At 51.8% G+C, this 18,985-nt stretch overlaps 2 protein-coding genes across 6 annotated transcripts in view; one reads left to right on the forward strand and one right to left on the reverse strand.

The window, feature by feature from the left end:
* Positions 1 to 18,848, forward strand: PARS2 (prolyl-tRNA synthetase 2, mitochondrial). 4 transcript variants are annotated; one of them, XM_048220428.2, is made up of 3 exons: positions 12 to 62; positions 3,105 to 4,858; positions 17,981 to 18,848. In XM_048220428.2, exon 2 carries the CDS (start codon positions 3,133 to 3,135, stop codon positions 4,558 to 4,560), a length of 1,428 nt encoding a protein of 475 aa, XP_048076385.2. In that variant the 5' UTR covers positions 12 to 62; positions 3,105 to 3,132; the 3' UTR covers positions 4,561 to 4,858; positions 17,981 to 18,848. The 4 variants fall into 4 exon arrangements, with proteins under 4 accessions (XP_026353793.3, XP_048076385.2, XP_048076386.2 ...); XM_026498008.4 differs by lacking the exon at positions 17,981 to 18,848 and having other exon boundaries at positions 1 to 62; positions 3,105 to 7,836; XM_048220429.2 differs by lacking the exon at positions 17,981 to 18,848 and having other exon boundaries at positions 50 to 288; positions 3,105 to 7,836.
* TTC4 (tetratricopeptide repeat domain 4) overlaps positions 12,304 to 18,985 on the reverse strand; it is a 25,538-nt gene continuing 18,856 nt past the window's right edge. Inside the window, exons 7-10 of one of the 2 annotated variants that reach the window (XM_026498009.4) lie at positions 18,032 to 18,249; positions 17,318 to 17,399; positions 15,699 to 15,781; positions 12,304 to 13,580 (exon numbers count right to left, since the gene is read on the reverse strand). In XM_026498009.4, the coding sequence (XP_026353794.1) occupies positions 13,478 to 13,580; positions 15,699 to 15,781; positions 17,318 to 17,399; positions 18,032 to 18,249 (486 nt within the window). In that variant the 3' untranslated portion in view covers positions 12,304 to 13,477. The remainder of the gene's footprint in view (positions 13,581 to 15,698; positions 15,782 to 17,317; positions 17,400 to 18,031; positions 18,250 to 18,985) is intronic. The other variant, XM_044383843.3, reaches the window with a different exon arrangement.

The following is an 18,985-nucleotide window of genomic DNA, read 5'->3' on the forward strand; positions in this document are numbered from 1 at the left end:
GGCGCAGGCGCATTGGGCCGGCGTGGCGGGCGCGCGGGCGGCGTTGACTGGCGCTTCAGTTGGTGAGCGTGGGTGACAGCAAGGATTGGGCGCGGGCGGCGGGGGGAAGAGAAGGCTCGGGCTCGGTGTCGGTTCTAGGTGCGGAGACCTAGGACCTTGGTGGCTGTGCTACCATGTGCTTCCCTCCGTGGTTTGGGGCGGGGTCGAAGTTACCTGAACTCTCGGATAATGTGTTTCGTCTGTTGTAACATGAGGGCCGACCTTCCTGCCTTGTGGACGTCGGGTCTTGTGAGTGTCTCGGTGTTCCTGGAAGTGCCAGCCCTGGAGAGACCCTCTGGGAGCGCCTGGTGGCCCGGCGAACCTTCCCATTTTACGTATGGGGAAACTGAGGCCCGGAGACTGAAGTCCCTTGACTAGGGTCGCGCAGCCAGTGAAGGCCGAGTCGGTTCGTAGAACTAGGTCTGGAGTTCATTGCTGTTTTTTGCAGCACGGTCCGAGACGGAAACCGTGGAAATTGGAGGCGAGGACCTAGCCTTCCGGGTGTGCGCCTGTGCTCATCTGCAGTGTGGCTGGTCCGGTGACCGCACATCCCTGAGTTTACGCGTCTTGATGACAGCAAACACTGTGGCGCTGTTGGAAGCGCCGTAGGCACCGCTTTCCTGATTGGATTGCAGGGCCGTTGTGAGTTAACTTAAAAGAGGCCCGTGCCCCAAGGGCTTGAGTAGCTGCTCTTTAAATATTTGTTGAATGAACGATTCAGAGGCTCTTTGCCATAGTTGGAGGTGTGGGACACGTTAATTCCTGTACCGCTTTCGAGGTATTGTCTGTAGATAACCTTGAAAATTTGAGATAATAGTAATTATTCTACCGTCTGTGTAAGCTGAGGGGTCTGAGGACAGGGACACATTGGGGGTGAGGGCAGAGGGCTCAGGTCTCTTACTTAAACTATCCAGATAATTGTCACATTGCACCCCTTCACTTCGCTTTTCATTCACTAATATATTTGATCAGCAAACATTATTAATAATGGCCTAAATACTAGGCATTGTGCTAGGCCCTGAAATTTAACAATGTAGAAAACATCTTGAACTCCTTGTTTAATGGAGAAATAGGACATGAAGCATTGCTAACTCCCAGTGCCTGGCACACAGCAGTTCCTCAGAGATATTTTTGAAAATTATTCCAGAACAGCAAACAAAAAAGAGGTGTGTGCAATGAGGGCCCAGAGAGGGAAGTGATTATCTCTGGAGGGGCTGGAGAAGCTTCTTGCAATAAGGAGCCTTGAATGTTGCAGTTGCTGGGGTGCAGCTGGCCTCTTCCTAGAAGGATGAGCAGTTTGGGGCATGTTAGGGGAGTGGTAGGATAAACAGCTGAAAGAGTTATGTTAGGATCAAAATATGAAGAGACTTCCTATGGAAGTACCATCCCAAGAAAATTATGTTGGGGAGCCATTAATGGGTTATAAGCAGGGGAGTGATTGGATCAACTGTCTCTTTAGCTATAATCTGGAGACGGGACAGACAGGGTTCAAAAGTCATTCAGTTCAGTCACCGATGGACATTTATTGAGTGTCCACTGTGTGCAGGCACCGTGCTGGATGCTACAGGTGCGACTTGGAATAAGACAGACACGGTGCCCACGTGGAGTTTATAGTGCTTTTCGAAGTGTGGTGCCTCGACCAGTAGTATCAGCATCACCTGGAAACTTGCTAGAACTACAGTTTCTCTGCCCACTCCCCAGGCCTACTGAATCAGAGACTCTGGGGCTGAGGCCCCACAATCAATGTTTCAGCACGCCGTCCAGGTGATTCTGATGCCACTTAAGTTTCACAGCCACTGGGCTACTGTAATGGACTGAGCATTTTTGAGGGGCTAACCCAGAATAGAGGCAGTAAGAGCCAGAAAGGAGGGGGTGGACTGTAAAGGAAGGTCAGAGACAGACTTGTCTGCTCTAGGAGGAGTCAAGGGTGAAGGAGTTTCTCGCCACTGGCCTGAGGTGGGACCTGAAGTAAGGGAGGGAGCCAGATGTGGACCACGTGTACTCCGGGGCCCACACTTTTCCACTCATCACATTAGGGCTCTGTGGTAGTGCGTCCCAACCTGTCTCAGGCCACAGGCCATGTAGGAGATGGTAATATTTGTACTGTGTACGGGGGAAATGGGTGAGACTGCCTGAGGTGGCAGGGGACCAGCTGGAGGACTTGAGGCCACTGGGAGCTGGAGGGGCCCGCCCAGGGGTTTCAGGCTCCAGAGGTGAGAGGAGGCAGCAACTCATAGTCAGCAGACTGCGGAGCAGCTCTGCTTCATGGGGGTACTGAAAGGTAGAGGTGCTCACTGAACTTGGCAGTATAAATCAGGAACCTTAAAAGAGTTCATATGTGTTGACTCAGTAATTCTATTCCTGAGAATCTCTCCCAAATGTACCGCAAAGAAAGAAAAGCCTTCTGTTGTAGATTGTATATAACAGAGAAAATGACAACTCTCTGTAGTAGGAGAGTCATTTCCGATATGCCTAATGGAATGTTATACTGCCATCAGGAATGTGAATGTTTTGTAAAATCATAGAGAAACACATGTGCTCATTCAGTAGACAGTGTCTCGTAAAGCCCTGCTCCGTGCTGAGTGGTAAGTAAGTTAGATATGGTCCGTGGCCACACAGAGCGCGCGTGGGGGGAAGACAGTCACTCTGAGGGTGATCAGTGACCAGTAGGGGCTGCTGTGGGAGAAGCTGGCCTTCTGGGTGTGGGCCTGGGACAAGGAAGGCATCCTAGAGGACAGGACGGCGTCCCGAGCTACACAGAGTGCAGTCAGCAAGAAGCACACTGGGAATCCAGGCTGTCTGATTCCAGAGCCTGTGTGATTCCATGCAGTGCAGTGGTGTCTCTCTACAGTATGCTGTTATATTTTTATAAATGGAAAAAAATACTGATTTTTTTTAAAACGAGAGGTAGGACTTGAATCTGCTAGAAAATTAGAAATGGAAGGGTTTGCATCTGCAAAATCGGTGGCTGTCTTAGAAGCGTCTCGGAGACCAGACTGAGCTGGCAACGTCGCAGTGTCAGAACACAGTTAACGCTTATCTCTGCATGGCTCCGTTCTCTCCAGGCACAAGTGCTTCTCTGGACCGGGTGTCATGGAAGGGCTGCTGTCAAGATGCAGAGCTCTGCCCGTCCTGGCCACCTGCAGCCACCAGCTCTCTGGGTACGGTCCTCATAGGTTTTACCACTGTGACCCTGAGAGAGGGAAGCGCTTGGTGCTGTCCCGTGTGTTCCAGCCCCAGAATCTTCGGGGAGACCAGGTGCTGTCTCTCGAGGACAGATCTGGCGACCTGACCTGTAAGAGCCAGCGGCTCATGCTGCAGGTGGGCCTGATCCACCCGGCAAGCCCCGGCTGTTACCACCTCCTGCCTTACACCGTGCGTGCCATGGAGAAGCTCGAGCGGGTGATAGACCAGGAGATGCAGGCCATCGGGGGGCAGAAGGTCAACATGCCCAGCCTCAGCCCAGCGGAGCTCTGGCGAGCCACCAACCGGTGGGACCTGATGGGCAAGGAGCTGCTGAGACTTAGAGACAGACATGGCAAGGAATACTGCTTAGGACCCACTCACGAGGAAGCCGTCACGGCCCTGGTCGCCTCCCAGAAGAGAGTGTCCTACAAGCAGCTCCCGCTCCTGCTGTACCAGGTGACAAGGAAGTTTCGGGACGAGCCCAGGCCCCGCTTCGGTCTTCTCCGCGGCCGGGAGTTTTACATGAAGGACATGTACACCTTCGACTCCTCCCCAGAGGCCGCCCGGCACACCTACGGCCTGGTGTGCGAGGCCTACAGCAGTCTGTTCCGCAGGCTGGGGCTGCGGTGCGTCAGGGTCCAGGCAGACGTGGGCAGCATCGGGGGCACTGCGTCTCACGAGTTCCAGCTGCCGGCCGACATCGGGGAGGACCGCTTTGCCGTCTGTCCCAGCTGCGGCTTCTCGGCCAACACGGAGACGCTGCACTCGTCGCAGACCGACTGCCCGGCCTGCTGGGGCCCACTGACCAAAGCCAGGGGCATCGAGGTGGGGCACACGTTTTACCTGGGCACCAAGTACTCCTCCATTTTCAGTGCCCAGTTCACCAACGCCCAGGGCAAGCCGTGCCTGGCCGAGATGGGCTGCTACGGCCTGGGCGTGACGCGGATACTGGCCGCCGCCGTAGAAGTGCTATCCACGGAGGACTGCATTCGCTGGCCGGGCCTCCTGGCGCCTTACCAGGTGTGCCTCATCCCCCCGAAGAAGGGCAGTAAGGAGGAGGCGGCCGCCGAGCTCATGGGCCACCTGTACGACCTCATCACGGAGGCGGTGCCGCAGCTCCGTGGGGAGGTCCTGCTCGATGACAGGACCCATCTGACCATTGGAAACAGACTGAAAGACGCCAACAAGTTTGGCTACCCCTTTGTGATCATTGCGGGCAAGAGGGCCCTGGAGGACCCCGCACATTTTGAAGTTTGGAGCCAGAACACCGGTGAGGTGGTCTTCCTCACCAGAGAGGGAGTCACGGAATTTCTGAGCCAAGTGCGGGTTGTCTGAAAGCCCCCGAGCCATCCCCACCCCATCCTGCAGCCTTGGTGTTCATTCTAGTGCTGCCTTTTCCTACACTCCCTTCCAGGGCCGGTCTCTCCAGAAACAAGGCAGCTCATGGAAGGGGGAGCGTGTTAGGGAAAGTGACTTTTATCCAGTCCTTTGTTTAGACTGTTTGTATTTAAAGTCCGTGATTCCATTCTCTGGGCTGACCTTGCTGCCACATACCATTCCTCTTCTATTCCAGTGTGGAGGCTTCTGTGAGGAGGCAGAGGGGCAAGAAGGATCTGCTTCTCTTGGCCCTTGGGTGAGTCACTTCCCTTCTCTCTGCCGAGTTTCCTATGTGGAGGGTGGGAGTGGCTGGTGGCCAAGGCCCTCCCAGCTCTGGCGGTCTGACCCCTGGCCTCTTGCTGCATTTGCTCTGGAGAGCAGGCCCACCAGCCCTCCTCCACTTGGACATGTCCCTTCTCCTGCCGGGGTCTCAGATTCCCCATCTGTGACATGAGAAAATGGAACTAGATCTGTAAAGTCCTTACAGCTGTCACCGGCAGGTTCCACAAGAGGTTTGTGACAAGCAGATCTGGTTCCTCTGATCCTCCATAGTCTAAGCTACAGAGAAAGTTGATAGAATTAGCTAATGGCCCAAAAAACCACCTCCAGAGACCTGGCTCTACTGAGGCGGCTTAGCGCAGAGGTCGTGTTCTAGCGATTGAATAAAGTCAGACTGCCAGGACGAGCCTCGCCCGTTAGCGTGCGGTGGTCACGCCTGCCCTTTTAACTGTGCGGCGGCTTCCTACCTGAGACCCTTCTGTCCTTTCTTTTTCTACTATTTCTGCAGTCCACTCAAAAACAAAAAAACCCTATCTTTGGTGGCTGGGAATATGTTTGAAACCATTTCTTCCCCCAGAGGTGAGGGATAGCAGGCTTCAGGTGTCACGGTGAGCTTGTCCTGGGAGCAGAGCTGGGTCCTAGGGCCACGCCAGGGGCACATATCGAGGTCTCTGCCTGAATCATGTGGGAAACTAGGATCAGACCTGAGCCGCCCCAGCGTACTGCACTTCTTGTCTTGGCCAGTTCTCCCACCTGCCACACAGCTTCCCAGCAGCGTGTTACTGCCGCCGCTGTTAACTGCTCGAGTAATCCACGCCCAAGCACAGGCCATCGGTTTCCTAGTTAATGCACGTGCCAGGCCCTGACGGCCCCCAGGCCTACCGCTGGCACTCTGGGCCCAGCGTTCGGGTCAGGAGATGTGCATTCTGAGAGCAAACCTAGAGAGGCTGGATTGTAAATGAGGGGACCTTCCCCTTGGCTGCACTTTGGTCCCACCCAGTCCCAGTTAGGGTCTGGGGTGTGGCCTGGGCATCGTGCATTTTAAAGCTCCGTAGATGATTCTACCGGTTGCAGCGTCCTTCTGGGCAGTGGCCGTCCCTGAGCCGCTTCGTAGCTGAGCGTTTCTTTGAGTAATTTGCTCTGTACGTTATCAGACTGCTGTGGGCTCTCTGCTTTTAATGGTCTGCTCCTTTATTTGTGGGGGGCCTGCCACATACCACGGCGCCGTGAGGCACTTTTATATCATTTTCATACCTTAAACTGTGCGAGGTGGGTGCCGTTCTTCTTTTACGGGTGAGGGACCTGAGGCTCCGTCCGCAACTTACTCGAGGACGCCCAGCTATTAAGTATCAGCGCTGGAATCCCAGTACTGACCAACACCTACGCCATCCCCGTGACAGCTGCGTGGCCGCTGCCTAGACAAAAGTGATCTCCGTAAATAAAACTGAGTTATTTGTGTGTAGCTAATCAAATTAGCCTCAGAGGAGCACTTAGAATTGTGCAAATTGGTGTTATACTATTTTTAAAAATTCTTACTGAAGGATAGTTGACACACAGGGTGACATTCGTCTCAGGTGAACCACGTAGTGATCCAGGGACCCTGTCCTTTACGCGGTGCTCCCCACAAGCGTAGCCTCCGTCTGTCACCGTGCACTATACAGTACCACCGGCTCTATCCCCTGCGCCGTACCTTTCATCCCTGTGTCCTAGTCGTCTATTATTGGAAGCCTGTACCTCCTACTCCCCTTGTTTTAGTTTTGAATTTGTGCTGCATAAGCTGGTTTATGGAAGTTGGAAGGCTAGCCTAACGTAAGCACTTTCTAAAACCAGGTTTCAGGAACAGAGAGCCAATTAACTTTAAACTCTTCATAAATGTTCACGTTACAAAATAATTTGAGAACGATACAGAATCCTGGAAGTTTAGAACAGGAGGACTTGGGGCCCGCCTGTCCACCCCTCGTATTTCACAGATGGGAAGCAGGCCTGGGGTGGGAATTAACCCGCCGCACACCATCTGACTGGCAGAACACCTGACTGCAGGCCAAGAGCTGTGCCCCGAAATCAGGCTAGCTCCGGTCGCTCTTGTTGCGTCAAGAGGTCTGGCCGGATCGGCCTCTGAACTACAAACGCCTCGTAAGTGTGGAACAGGTACTGTCCTTTATTTCCCAAGGGCGTACAGTGACTGGCCCGAGGGCAAGCCGAGCGGGAACCCGGGTGTCCTGATTACTAAGCCAGTGTGTCTTCTCGGAGGCCAGGGGCAGTACATTATGGTGGAAAGACCAGAACCTGGAAGAGACACAATCCTAGATCCACCACGTACCAGGGACGTGGCCTTAGCCAAATTACTTGCCCTTTATGCGTCTCTGCTTCTTCATCCGTAAGATGCGCTCATGGCAGTGCACCTCCCCGGGGGTTGCCTCAGCTCACTTGTACGTGAGATGCTTAACCCTGTGCTGTCAGGAAACACTTGCTGCACACCAGACGACAGGAGATGCCACCGTGGAGCTCAGGATCTGCTGGTAACGTAGCTCAGGACCCGGATCGAGTTTTCTTGATGCGATGCTTTGTAACCTTCCTGGGGCGTGCCATGGGCAAGAAGGAAGTAACGCCGGCGGAATGGCTCCGTCTCCTTGGAGGAAAGACAGATATTCAGACTGTCTACCTTACTCTCTTCTGTCCGAATTTGCCAGTTACCTCTTGCCATAAATTGATGAAATGGGGATGCTGGCAAAATAACAGGCATAGGATGTATTATCATTGCTCATTCCTTGGGGAGATCTGGAAGCAACTGGCCGGGAAATATTTAGCAGAATTAATACTTGGGGACAAAAGCTGGTGCATAACAAAACCATTGTGTAACTCAAGCCGAGAATGTAAATCAAGGGCTCCATTAATATTCTGTGTTTTAATGGAAGAAACACCTGCTGGGCTGTCAATAAAGGCATTTTGCAGAAATCTGTTGAAATTGTCGTTTACTTAACTACGTGAGTGCCAGGGAACTCCACAGAGTTCCCACCGTCCATTTCTACGCCAAGATGACAGAATGCTTTTTAGAATGGATTACTGTGCATCCAAGGGCATGTAAGGTTTTGTTTTAGAGTTAGGAAAAGTTCTATAATGTGGGGAATAGGGAACTTTTTATGATGTTATTGCAAACTTAGAGTATACTTGAAAAAAAAATCAAGATGCCGCACTTAATTTAAAATAATGACTTCCATCATAGCAGCCCGCACTAGACACTGCGGAGTCAGACTGCCTAGGCCACTTGATGGCTGTATGACCTTGTGCGAGATGCTTCCTCTTGCTTCCTGCGCATCCTCGGTGAAACAGGGACACCAGTGCCTGGCTCACAGCAGGGAGCGTGGCAGCTGCCCTTATACTAGGCCAGTTAGCCCTTTGCATATAGTGTTCGGGGCGGGGGGGAGGGGTGTTGCACATGGGCCAGTGGAATGGGGTGGCATCTTTAGGGTCCCCCTGTTGAGATACCACTTTGGTGCAGGGATGATCTCCAATCCTACTAAGCCAGCCACTCTGAAGGCTGCTAAGGAACTTCCATAGTTAGAGCCTAACTGCTCTTGGCTAAATGAAACTGTGCAGGGCTAGGAGAGTGAGGAGGAAGCACCGAGGTTAATGGTGACTGAGGGAAGAACTTGTCAGCCAGCCTCACCCAGACAGCCTGTGGGCTGACGGGAGCCCCACCGGCAGGGTGTCGAGTGCCATGGGGAGTTAGCTGTGGGCTCTGGCTGTCTGGCTCTGCAGACTAGACTCTTCTGCCCAGGCAGACAGTCTGGGGACACTGCATGACACTGAATGCCAAGACGTTACCACAACACTGGCGTGAACGGCCAAGGGCCCCTGGGTCTCATGCCGACTCTTCAAAGGCAGAGGCCCGGTCTTGTTACAGATACCTGCTGAAGGGCTTAGAGGAGGCATGAATTCAAATCCTGGCTCTCCTTTTCACTAGCTAGCTAACTTTGGGCAAGTTACTTAGCCTCTGTACCGCTTTCCTTGTCAGTGAAATGACACCGTAAACTACTTGCCAGCTCGCGGTGTCAGGCCAAGTGAGCGAGCCGGTCCGCAGGAAGCACCCTGGATGCTGTCTGGCGCGGCCGCGTGCTCAGTAGATGGCAGCTGTTGCTAGTGAGCCAGGCCACTTGTGCACGCCCCTGGAATATGACCCTCGCCTTTGCTTGGGGGTCCTTCCAGCCCACATTCACCACCCTTCCCCGGTCCCTCTCCCAACTTCATGGCCCATGTCCGTCATGTGTGGTGGCTTCCACCCGTAATCTGTTTAGAATTCGTCACCCCTTCCTCTGGGCCAGCAGTTAGTAACTGTTTGTTGTGCACCTGCTATGTGTTGAGCGGGTGCTGTGCTAGGTGCTGGCAGTATGAGTGCACAGTTCAGGGTCCCTGACTCAGTTTACAAAGAAGTGGGAGGAACCATCCAGTAAGCAGACAATTAAAATGCAGCATGGCGAGTGTGGTGATGGTACAAGTGCCATGGGACATGTGAGAGAGGGGGCCAGGAAGGCTTCCTGGAGGAGGCAGCCAGGCCTGATTAAAGACTAATGTGGAACAGGAAAGGGAGGAAGAGTTGGGGGTGGAAGCAAGGGTGCAAGTGAGAGTAAGAATGCTCCAGGCAGAGGGAACAGAATGTGCAAAGGTCCAAAGCTAAGAGCATGGCATGACTGGAGAATAAAATAAGTGTCATAGATTGAGCACTTAGTTTGAGGCAGGCTGTTCCATGGACATCACAGAGATTAATTCATGCAGTCCTCACAGCACCTGCATGAGGTGGGTGCTACTGTGCTGTTTGAGTTGCACACGAGGAGCCTGAGGCACAGAGCCTGAGGCCATCAGCTAATGAGTGCGGGGCTGGAATTGGAAGGCAGGCAGCCTGGCTCCTCCATAGCTGAGCCGTGTCCAGGATGGCTGGGCTAAGGAGACTGGGGAGAGGAAGCCGCCGGGTGGTTAGGGCAGGACCCTGAAGCGCCTTGAGTGCCACACCAAGAGTGCTGATAAGGGAACGGGGAGCCGCTGAGGGCTCCGAGCAGGGGTGAGGACCTGCTTGTTGTGGCTTTATTTCTTCTCCTTGGAGCAGTTTCCAGTCAGAGTGCGATTTCTGATATCTCAACAGCATGACCTTGAGGGCAGAGGCTGCCTGATGCACTTGGGCCTTGAGGCCCTGCCCGTGATTGGTGCCAGTTAGGTTAAATGTTTGTAAAGCAAATGGAATAAAAGGAACACAGAATAGCAGGCAGGTGGGCTCTGGAGGGAGCTGCTTGGGTTCAAATCCTGGCTGACACTCAACTAGTGGTGAGACCGCGTGGCCCCATCTCCTTTATAAAATTAGGATCATAGGGGCGCCTGGGTGGCTCCGTCGTTAAGCGTCTGCCTTCGGCTCAGAGCATGATCCCAGGGTCCTGGGATCGAGCCCCACATCAGGCTCCTCTGCTGGGAGCCTGCTCTTCCTCTCCCACTCCCCCTGCTTGTGTTCCCTCTCTTGCTAGCTGTCTGTCAAATAAATAAAATCTTAAAAAAAAAAGATTTATAAAAAAAATAAAGTTAGGATCATAGGCCTGAGTGCGGGGCTGTCATGATGAAGGGAAGGACTCCGGTACATGGTTTGTACAGCGCCAGAACTCCGTGTTGACAGCCACCGTAATTTCTCTCCATTCCCTGCCTGCCCTCGTGTACCTGCCAGCAGGGTTTCAGGGGTGGCTTAAAGGGGCCTTGTCCCCCCCCCAGGTCTCCAGCTGCCACCCCAAATCCACAGAGGTAACCACACAGAAGTCGGGTGGTCCCGCCTGTGTCCCTGACCCCTGACCCTGGGAAGGCTACACACCAGTCCTGTGGGGAGGAGGTGCCCCCAGTTCGTGGGAAAGGCTCTGCCTCACATCAGGGTTGTGGAGAATGCTGATGCCTTGGCCTTGCCCCTCCTTCCCCGAGCCTCAGTTTCTTCATCTGTAAAATGAGGCAGCGGATGGTTGGGTCTTTGAGGGAGCTGACTCGGTTCTGCTGGTGTCCCAGGTAGGGGCAGGCGGCTCGGGAGGCAGTGGGCGAGGGCCAGGCCCCATGCCCCATGGGACTCAGCTGCCTGCAGCCGGGGGCCTGGGGGACGGCCAGTGGGACCCCCGCTCTTAACCCCAGCCAAGCTCTAGTCCCAGCCTCCATGGCCGGCTCCTAAGTTGGCGCTCTACCCACTCCTCTGGAGACCAGAGGCAGAGGTCAGAGAAGGCAGGGCCCATGGCCAGGGAGGCCAGAAGCCTTCCTGGACGGGATACAAGGCAGGCACATGGGCTTGAGCCCGGGAATGACCTTGCTGATGCTTGTGTGTGTGCAGATGGGTCCTTGGAACAGGACTGTGGTTTATTTTTTTCATTCATTAGTTCCTTCCTTCCTTCATTCATCCATCCAGTCATCAGCCCCCACACAGCTCCCTGGGTGTTACACTCACCGTGTGTCAGGCCTGGGCACTAAGACAAATCCCCACCTGGCCTCTGTCCATTGAGAGCTTGCCTTCTGGAAGTTTTCGTGCAGTGTTCCTCAAACTCAGCACTGCCAGTCTGCCAGACGATGCTGTTGTGGGACAGTCCTGTGCAGCTAGGGTGCTTAGCAGCACCCCTGGCCTCTCCCCATAGATGCCAGTAGCATCCCACCAAGTCGTGACAACCAAAAATGCCTCTAGACATTGGCAGGTGTCCTCTGGGGTGCAAGTCACCCCTGTAGAGAACTAATGGTCTGATGCTGGGGATCTGCACAGAGGTGCCACGGACAAGCCTAGGAGGTGGGTGCGGTGACTCATTTTAGAGGCTCAGAGCAGTCCGTCCTCACAGGCACAGCAAGTCAGCGGCTGCCAGGGTCCCAGCTGTGGTCTGCAGTCAGCCACGCTGTCACTTTCCTCCCCTTTGTTTCTGCCCACCCGAGCCGGATAGAGAGGCAGGGCCTGAAGCTGGCTGATAACCAGGACTGCCAGGAGCCTAAAGAAAGGACTGGGTGGTGGGGATGAAGGTTCCAGAACTTGGTTTTTCAGGGCTGTCCAGGAAAGAGGCAGGTAAGCATCATTCACAGATGAGTGAGGTGGCACCAGGACCTGCTCCACCCCAGGACATGAGGCTGCTGCGCCACGGAACCCTGCACTGGCCGCCAGGGTTGCTGCTGGCCAACTGTTTGGCCTCGTACACAGAGTGCCGAGTTCTTACAAAGAGAGCCAAGCAGTGCGTCTAGCTGGGGAGAGCGAATGGTCTCTGTATGGCCTAAGCCAGGGGAGGGTGGTGGCGGGACTTCAGCTTTCCGGCCACAAGCCACATGCACGGACCCGCACCTGGAAGGAAAGCTGCGTGGTTCTTTGTCAATAGTGCACAGCAAACTGCCCTTCAGAGACAGTGAAGCGCACGGCACAAAACCTCAGATCAGTGCACCTTAAGGACAACAGCTGGTTTCAGTTTAATGACGCGTTAGTTAGCTTTGCTACAGTAACAAAGCACCCCCAAATCTCGCTGCTTACAACTACAACAGACATTTATTTCTCAGTCATGGTACAGTGAACGGCTGCAGGCCAGCTCCGTCAGCTCTGCTCCACGTCTCACCATGCTGGCACCCAGGCTGAGGGAACAGCCGCTAGCCGGGAAATGTGTTCTCATGGCAGAAGGAAAAGAGCATGAACTCCCCACGCGATGCTCTCCAACCTCCTGTCTGGACGTGTCTACCCGCATCCCTTTGCCTCCCCCCGGGGGATGGGGCGGGCACTGCAAGCAGTCCCGTGGCTACAGCTAAGGATATAGCCTATCCTCTAGGAAGGAGGGAGCAAAAGCTGAACACAAAAATACAACCTATGACAATGACTCAACTGCCAAAACATGTTTAAAAGGCACAAAATCCTAAAATGTGAAACCTGGAGAGGAACTCAAGAGTCTACCATCCAAGTCCCTCAGTTTCCCCTACTGCACAGAGCAGGAAAACTGGTAAACTTTTTAGGGGATTTGCAGGACCCTGGTTTGTAGGTCTTCAGGGTGCAGAAACAGGAGCCAGCTTTCCTGACCTCATCTCACTCCAAGGACCTACAGCATGCCCACAGAGCAAGCCTCTCTGCTCGTGAGACACCTGGGGGTTGGAGTCCCTCAGCCTGAATGCCTTAAAATTATTTGTGTGCTTTGTGTATATGCGTGGTTTGAGGGGTGGCTTCTCTGAGGCCTCGAACACCACAAAGGTCCAGCCAGAACCATGGCACTGGATCCTGAGTCTGTGCCCACAGGCCAGGACCTCCTCAGGTCAGTTGCTGTGGTAACTGCAAGATGGTCCCTTGAGGGATAGAGCTGGTGATGAAACAGCTCACAGTGAGTCCAAGGATGTCCTGACCAAGGTGCTGAGTTTTGTATCAACAGAAGAGAGTGGAGACCAGCTGGAGCTTGGCAGTTTGACCACAGAGAATGTAGTTCAGGGAAGTCAGCAGCTCTCCCCTGACCACGACGCACGGAAGGACTGTCCCCAGGGTGGCAGAAATAAAGTGTAAGGCTCCGCTGATTCAAGTGTGCTGGACTCCAGGCAGAGGCGAGTGAGGGAAGAGATCCAGGGGGCCTGGCTCTGCCTGGCTTGGTTACTTCACCTGGTGCACCTTTCTTCCCTGGAGATAATTCCTACAAAACGTAGAGGATCCTACACAGACCAAAAATGCTGGTGTCAGGGCTTTTACGAAGTACCTGCAGTGAACACAACAGAAGGGGTTAACTGAATTGCGATCCTAATCATCCGTGCACCTTCCCAACCACATTCAAGGTGAACCTTTGGATGTCAACATTAAAATGCAAGTTTAGCATATTTATTTGTTTGGCTGTTTACATATCTGGCAAATTAGGATGACCCTCTCCCTGCTTCAGCCTAGCCAGAACATTTGGGCCAATCCGCTAGCATCATGTATGCCTGTGACTAAACACGGAATCAAACTATAAGAACATGCACGCACGCACGCATTCATTCATTCATTCATTTCATTCATTCATTCATTCATTCAACAGTGCACGCCCAGGGTAACTTGGGCCCTGTGCTAAACAAACAAAAACCATCATCCTGCTTTCAAGTCCTGAGGGGCGGGAGATAAATAATTAATGACAGCAAAACAATCGCAGAAGCATTTGTGAGGTACAGCATTAGCCCAAAGGGCACGATTCCCTCTATAGGAAAGGGGAATCAAGAAAAGCTTCCTGGAAGGTGCCTTGTCCGTTTGGACTTTAATTTAGATGTGGGTAGTGATGAGGCACGGGGGAGCAAAAGCGAGGAGGTGCAGGTCACCAGAGCATTTGCTGGTGTTGGGGCATAAGGCAAGTGGAGTGGAGCAGGTTGGAGAGGTGGGCGAGACCTTGGCCTCCCAGATTGAGGACTGTTAGCATTATTCAATGTGCTTGGATCTGGACAGAGCGGTCTGTATCTTAGCTCCACCCAGTTCAAGGTCTGAAGTTGCCAGAATCCTATCCTGGATAGCCTCTTACCTATGCCAGTCATTTAAAAAGTGAACAGTTCCAACAGCATTTACATTTTCTGAGAAGCATGAAATTGGCTTTTCTCCACAGATCTGCTTTCTGTATAGATTTCTCCCCCATTTTTTGGTGATGGGGAGAGTGGACCTCAGGACTTTAAAGAATTGTGGTAATAATTTGCTAATAATGGAAAAAATGAATAGCTAAAAAATTTGTCTATAAACCAGAAGGGAGATAGAGTGCCAGAAAAAAATCCTGCTAAGAGAAGTCATCAATCATATCTGAAGAAATCTTCACCTCCTGCCTAACAAGCCAAAGCAGAAGCATCAAGACCAGCTGGCCCCCTACCAAGTCAGTCACATCACCAATTCCCATCCAATCTGCCTCTGAAATCTCTCTCCAATCCACCCCTTACCTCATGCCTCACCATCAACTAGTACATACAAAATCTGTACACGACTTTGTAAATTTTACCTACACATACGCTGTGGCTCCACTATCAAGATAAAGTACGCTGCTGAGCAGGGCATTCAAGGCTTTCACGAATGGCCCTAGCCCAGCTCTCCAGCCTCTCTCCTACCATGCCTACCCAACCCTTATGCCCAACACATCGGGCTCCTTTAGCCTAAACGCAAGAGCATTTGCTTTGCTCAAAGCTTAGGGAAAAATAGTCTAAGAGTCTACTTACAAATCCACTGAGGGGATTCCTTTACGGTCCAGGAACACCCCAAAGTTGAACAAAGACACAAAAGCCAAATCCAGCTGGCTGCACAGCTCCTAACAAAGATTCACTCTTACAACAAGACTGCCCTTTACAGTTTACAAAAGCACTTTGACTCCTCCTCTCTCGCTGGCTCTTAAATACCTGAGAAAAATGTAGGCAATAATTAGTACTCCTATCCTAAAGATGAGAAACCTCCCTAGGGAGGCAGTGTGGGCTTACAGTCACACAGCCAGTAAATGATGGCGTCAGACTTCACAAACCAGTGTTCTTTCCATATAACGGTAGCAGGGGCCACAGGCACAACGAGGAACACGAGTGCCGACCCTGCTGTTTTCAAGTACAACAGCCAGGCAGCTTGTCCCTGCTCAGAGCAGCCCCATTCACGTCTCCCAGTCTGAGGGCGTCCTGGCTGCAGAGCAACGGGTTGAGTCACACTGAAGCCTGTTTGGCCAATGACCTGGGCCAGGATCCATGGTTGCCGTCTCACAGTTTTGTGTCCAGGGCAGAAGGGAGGGGAGTACAAGGCAGTCCAGCAGCAGTGGAATGAGACCCTGGCTGGATCCCTAGGCTGGCGCCTGAGCACCTCCCCTGGCCTACTCAGCCTCATGACGGTGGCTCACCTGGGGTGCTGCAGCACCTGCAGCAGGGTGCTCTTGGGAGCCACCTGGTAGAGTTCTGTCCCGTCTTCATCCTCAAAGTAGACCTGCAGAATAACAGAGGAGCAGGAATCAGATACAAATACAGGGCCTCAGCAGCACTAGACATGTTGAGGCCAAGCCTAGGGAAAAGCTAAAGAGATGGCAACTGTTATTAGTTGAATGACTTCTCTTTAGAGCTGTGGAATATAAAGCACTCGGTCCTTGCCCATAATACTAAAAAAGGTATTATGGGCTCCATTTTCCAAAGATAGAACGAAGGCTCCGAGAAGGGAAATAATTCACCAGTGACACCCAACTAGCAAACAGAGGAGCCAAGATTCAAGCGCAGGCCTGTGAGCCTTCACTTCCCTAGCAATACAGTCCTAGACCCCTGAGATGTTGGGGAAGCAAGCCATCTATGGTGGCCCAAAGCAGGGGAAGAGCCCGAGGAGGATGAGAAGGATGTCCATACAGGATGGTCCTGTGCAGGTGTCAAAGCCCACGCAGGGTGAGGAAGCTGTCTGTACAGGAGGGCTGGCAGGGAGTGACGGTATCAGAGCCCGGCCAGTGGAGGGCAGCCTGGCTGGGAGCTGGCCAGCCGAAGCCAGGTGATAAGGGCTACCTGGTAGGATGGCGGTCCAAGATGAGGTGTCAGAGCGCATACAGGTGAGAAGGGTATCCTTGCACGGGGACGGCTGATACAGGGTGTCTGAGAATTCGACGGTACTAATGTATCAAAGCTAATTTCCTAATTTTGATGGTTGGTTGGGATTATGAAGGAAAATATCCTCGTTTGTAGGAAACTGACACTGAAGTATTCAGGGGCAATGGGGCATCAGTTGGCATCTTACTCTCAAATGGTTAGTAGAAGAGAAAGTCCTTGTACTGTAAGCTGTGATTTAAACAAAGGAAAAAAAAAGTCCCAACAATGGAATATTATTCAGCCTTAAACACAGGCTACAATATGGATGAAACTTGAAGACACCAAGCTAAGTGAAATAAACCAGATACAAAAGGACAAACAGTGTATGGTTCCACCTATATGAGGTTCCTAGAGTAGTCGCATTCACAGAGACAGAAAGCAGATTGGTGGTTGCCAGGGGCTGGAGGGAGGGGAGACTGGAGTTACTGTTTCACGGGTGCAGAGTTTCAGTTTGGGATGACGAAGTGGAGACGGATGGTGGGAATGATTGTACAACCATGTGAATGTACTTAATGCCACAGAAGCAGGCACTTAAAAATGGCTCAAATAGTAAATTTTATGATCTGTGTCATTTGACATATTTAAAAAAATTTTTTTTTATTTTTTGAAGAGTTTATTTATTTGACAGAGAGAGAGAGAGTGCAAGCACAAGCAGGGGGAGTGGGAGAGGGAGATGGAGAAGCAGGCTCCCCACCATGCAGGAAGCCCAATATGGGGCTCCATCCCAGGACCCTGGGATCATGACCTGAGCCAAAGGCAGACACTTAACCCACTAAGCCACCCACAGGTCCTGACACAATTTTTTTTTTAAGGCATTAAAAATTTGCCCTATTCACCCCCCGCACACCCTCCACCGCAAAAAATATCCCATCGAGGAACAAGGTAACACATCTCTTACCTCTAAATTATCAGGGCAGTATTTCCGCTCTAAGTCCCAAGAAGGCGTTTCACCAAACATCACCATTAGATGATCAATAAGCCTAAGGATGTAACATGTACTTTCTGGGTATCAATAACTCATGATCTATTTTCTACCTCACAGTCCCTGGACACCCATTCAGAGAGCTATCAAAAATGTACAAAACATGAAATGCAGGCCTAAGCTATTTTGAGCCAAAACCATCTGACTTAAGCTAAAATGTGTATGTATGTGTATGACTTGTCCTGTTACGACATAGTGATTTTCTTTAAACTGACTCAGGCTTAACATCCCTTACATTTAGCCACATTCTAAGCACTAACCCTATGAAATCACATGTCAAAATTGCTAGTTGTATTTTTTCCAATAAATACACACTTCAATTACTATGCCTATACCACCTAGAATGACTTCGTATCTCACCAGAGATATGTGTCACTGCTTGACGGACGATACTGTGGTGCTCGACTTACTAGCCCAGTTAGAATGATGGTGACACTTGTGTCTGTCATTGCAAAGCTAGTTATGGTTAGTAAAGGGAGAAATCAGCTCCAGGATAGAGAGATTATGCCAAACCAACTGTTAACCCTGTATTCTCTTCCCTCCTCAACCAAAAATCCACTTGTCCCTCTGCCGAGAGAGCAAGGAAAGAGCATGCCAGCAAGAACAGAGGGCTCTTGGGCAAGTAAGTACCTGGAGTCCTCGTGAAAAGCAGCGATGAAGTCCGACTGGGCGTGCTCTGGGTACAGAAAGAGCACGGGCCAGCTTAACCTGCCCTGCTCATCTACAGTCAGCCTGGCTCCATAGGGGTTCTCCGAGCTGAGCCCATCCAGGAAAAGCTCACCTGGACCTTCTGAGTCTGAATCTTCATCCTGACCAGCAGCTTCAGAGACTAGCCTGATGTTCCTAGCCTGGATTAAAAACAGAAATACACACAAACCTTATTGTGTGGAAGGAGGCAAGCCCATTTCAATAGCAGGGAAACCATCATACTGTGAGCTCCCTGAGGCCAGCTCTCCACAATTCATCTTCATTACCCCTAAGGCTGAGCACAGCAGGGATAACTCACCTTCATCAGGATTCTACCACATGCTGGACCCTGTGTCACAGAGACAAGCTAGACACGGTTCCTGCCCTCAAGGCCCTGCTCATGGTCTAGTGGGCAAACAGCTATGGAAATAAGTACAACATAAGGTAAGAAGTGGAGTTGCAGAAGTACAGACCATTGATAATTAATTCAGCCTGGGGGCTGGAGATGACTGGGGAATGCTGGGCCCTGAGCAATGACTATGAAAGGCAAAGAAGTTGGAGGGGTGGGGGGAGGATGGAAAGGCATTCCACCCCCAAGGAACAGCATATGCAAAGGCACAGAAAAGATCAAAAGTGTAGCATATACGAAAATGGCAAGTGTGTTGGTTTAGCTAGGACATGGAATACTAAAAATAATAATAATGCACAATGACCTAATCTTGACTGCCTCATGGAAATAAAGATAAATCAAAGGTCTGAATATAAGAGTTGTCTCTTTATGTATGTGTGTGGAGGCTAGCACCCGAGGGGAAAGTTACATGCAATCAAAATTACTGTTGATACTCCTACCATCAGGGGTTGGCAAACTTTTCCTTAAAGGTTCAGACAGAAATATTT

This window comes from Ursus arctos, unplaced genomic scaffold, assembly GCF_023065955.2.
Source record: "Ursus arctos isolate Adak ecotype North America unplaced genomic scaffold, UrsArc2.0 scaffold_12, whole genome shotgun sequence".
NCBI classification, from domain to species: Eukaryota; Metazoa; Chordata; class Mammalia; order Carnivora; family Ursidae; genus Ursus; species Ursus arctos.

What these genes read in the sequence shown, in the direction of transcription:
- PARS2 (XM_026498008.4), top strand. Translation starts at nt 3,133, where the DNA reads ATGGAAGGGCTGCTGTCAAGATGCAGAGCTCTGCCCGTCCTGGCCACC.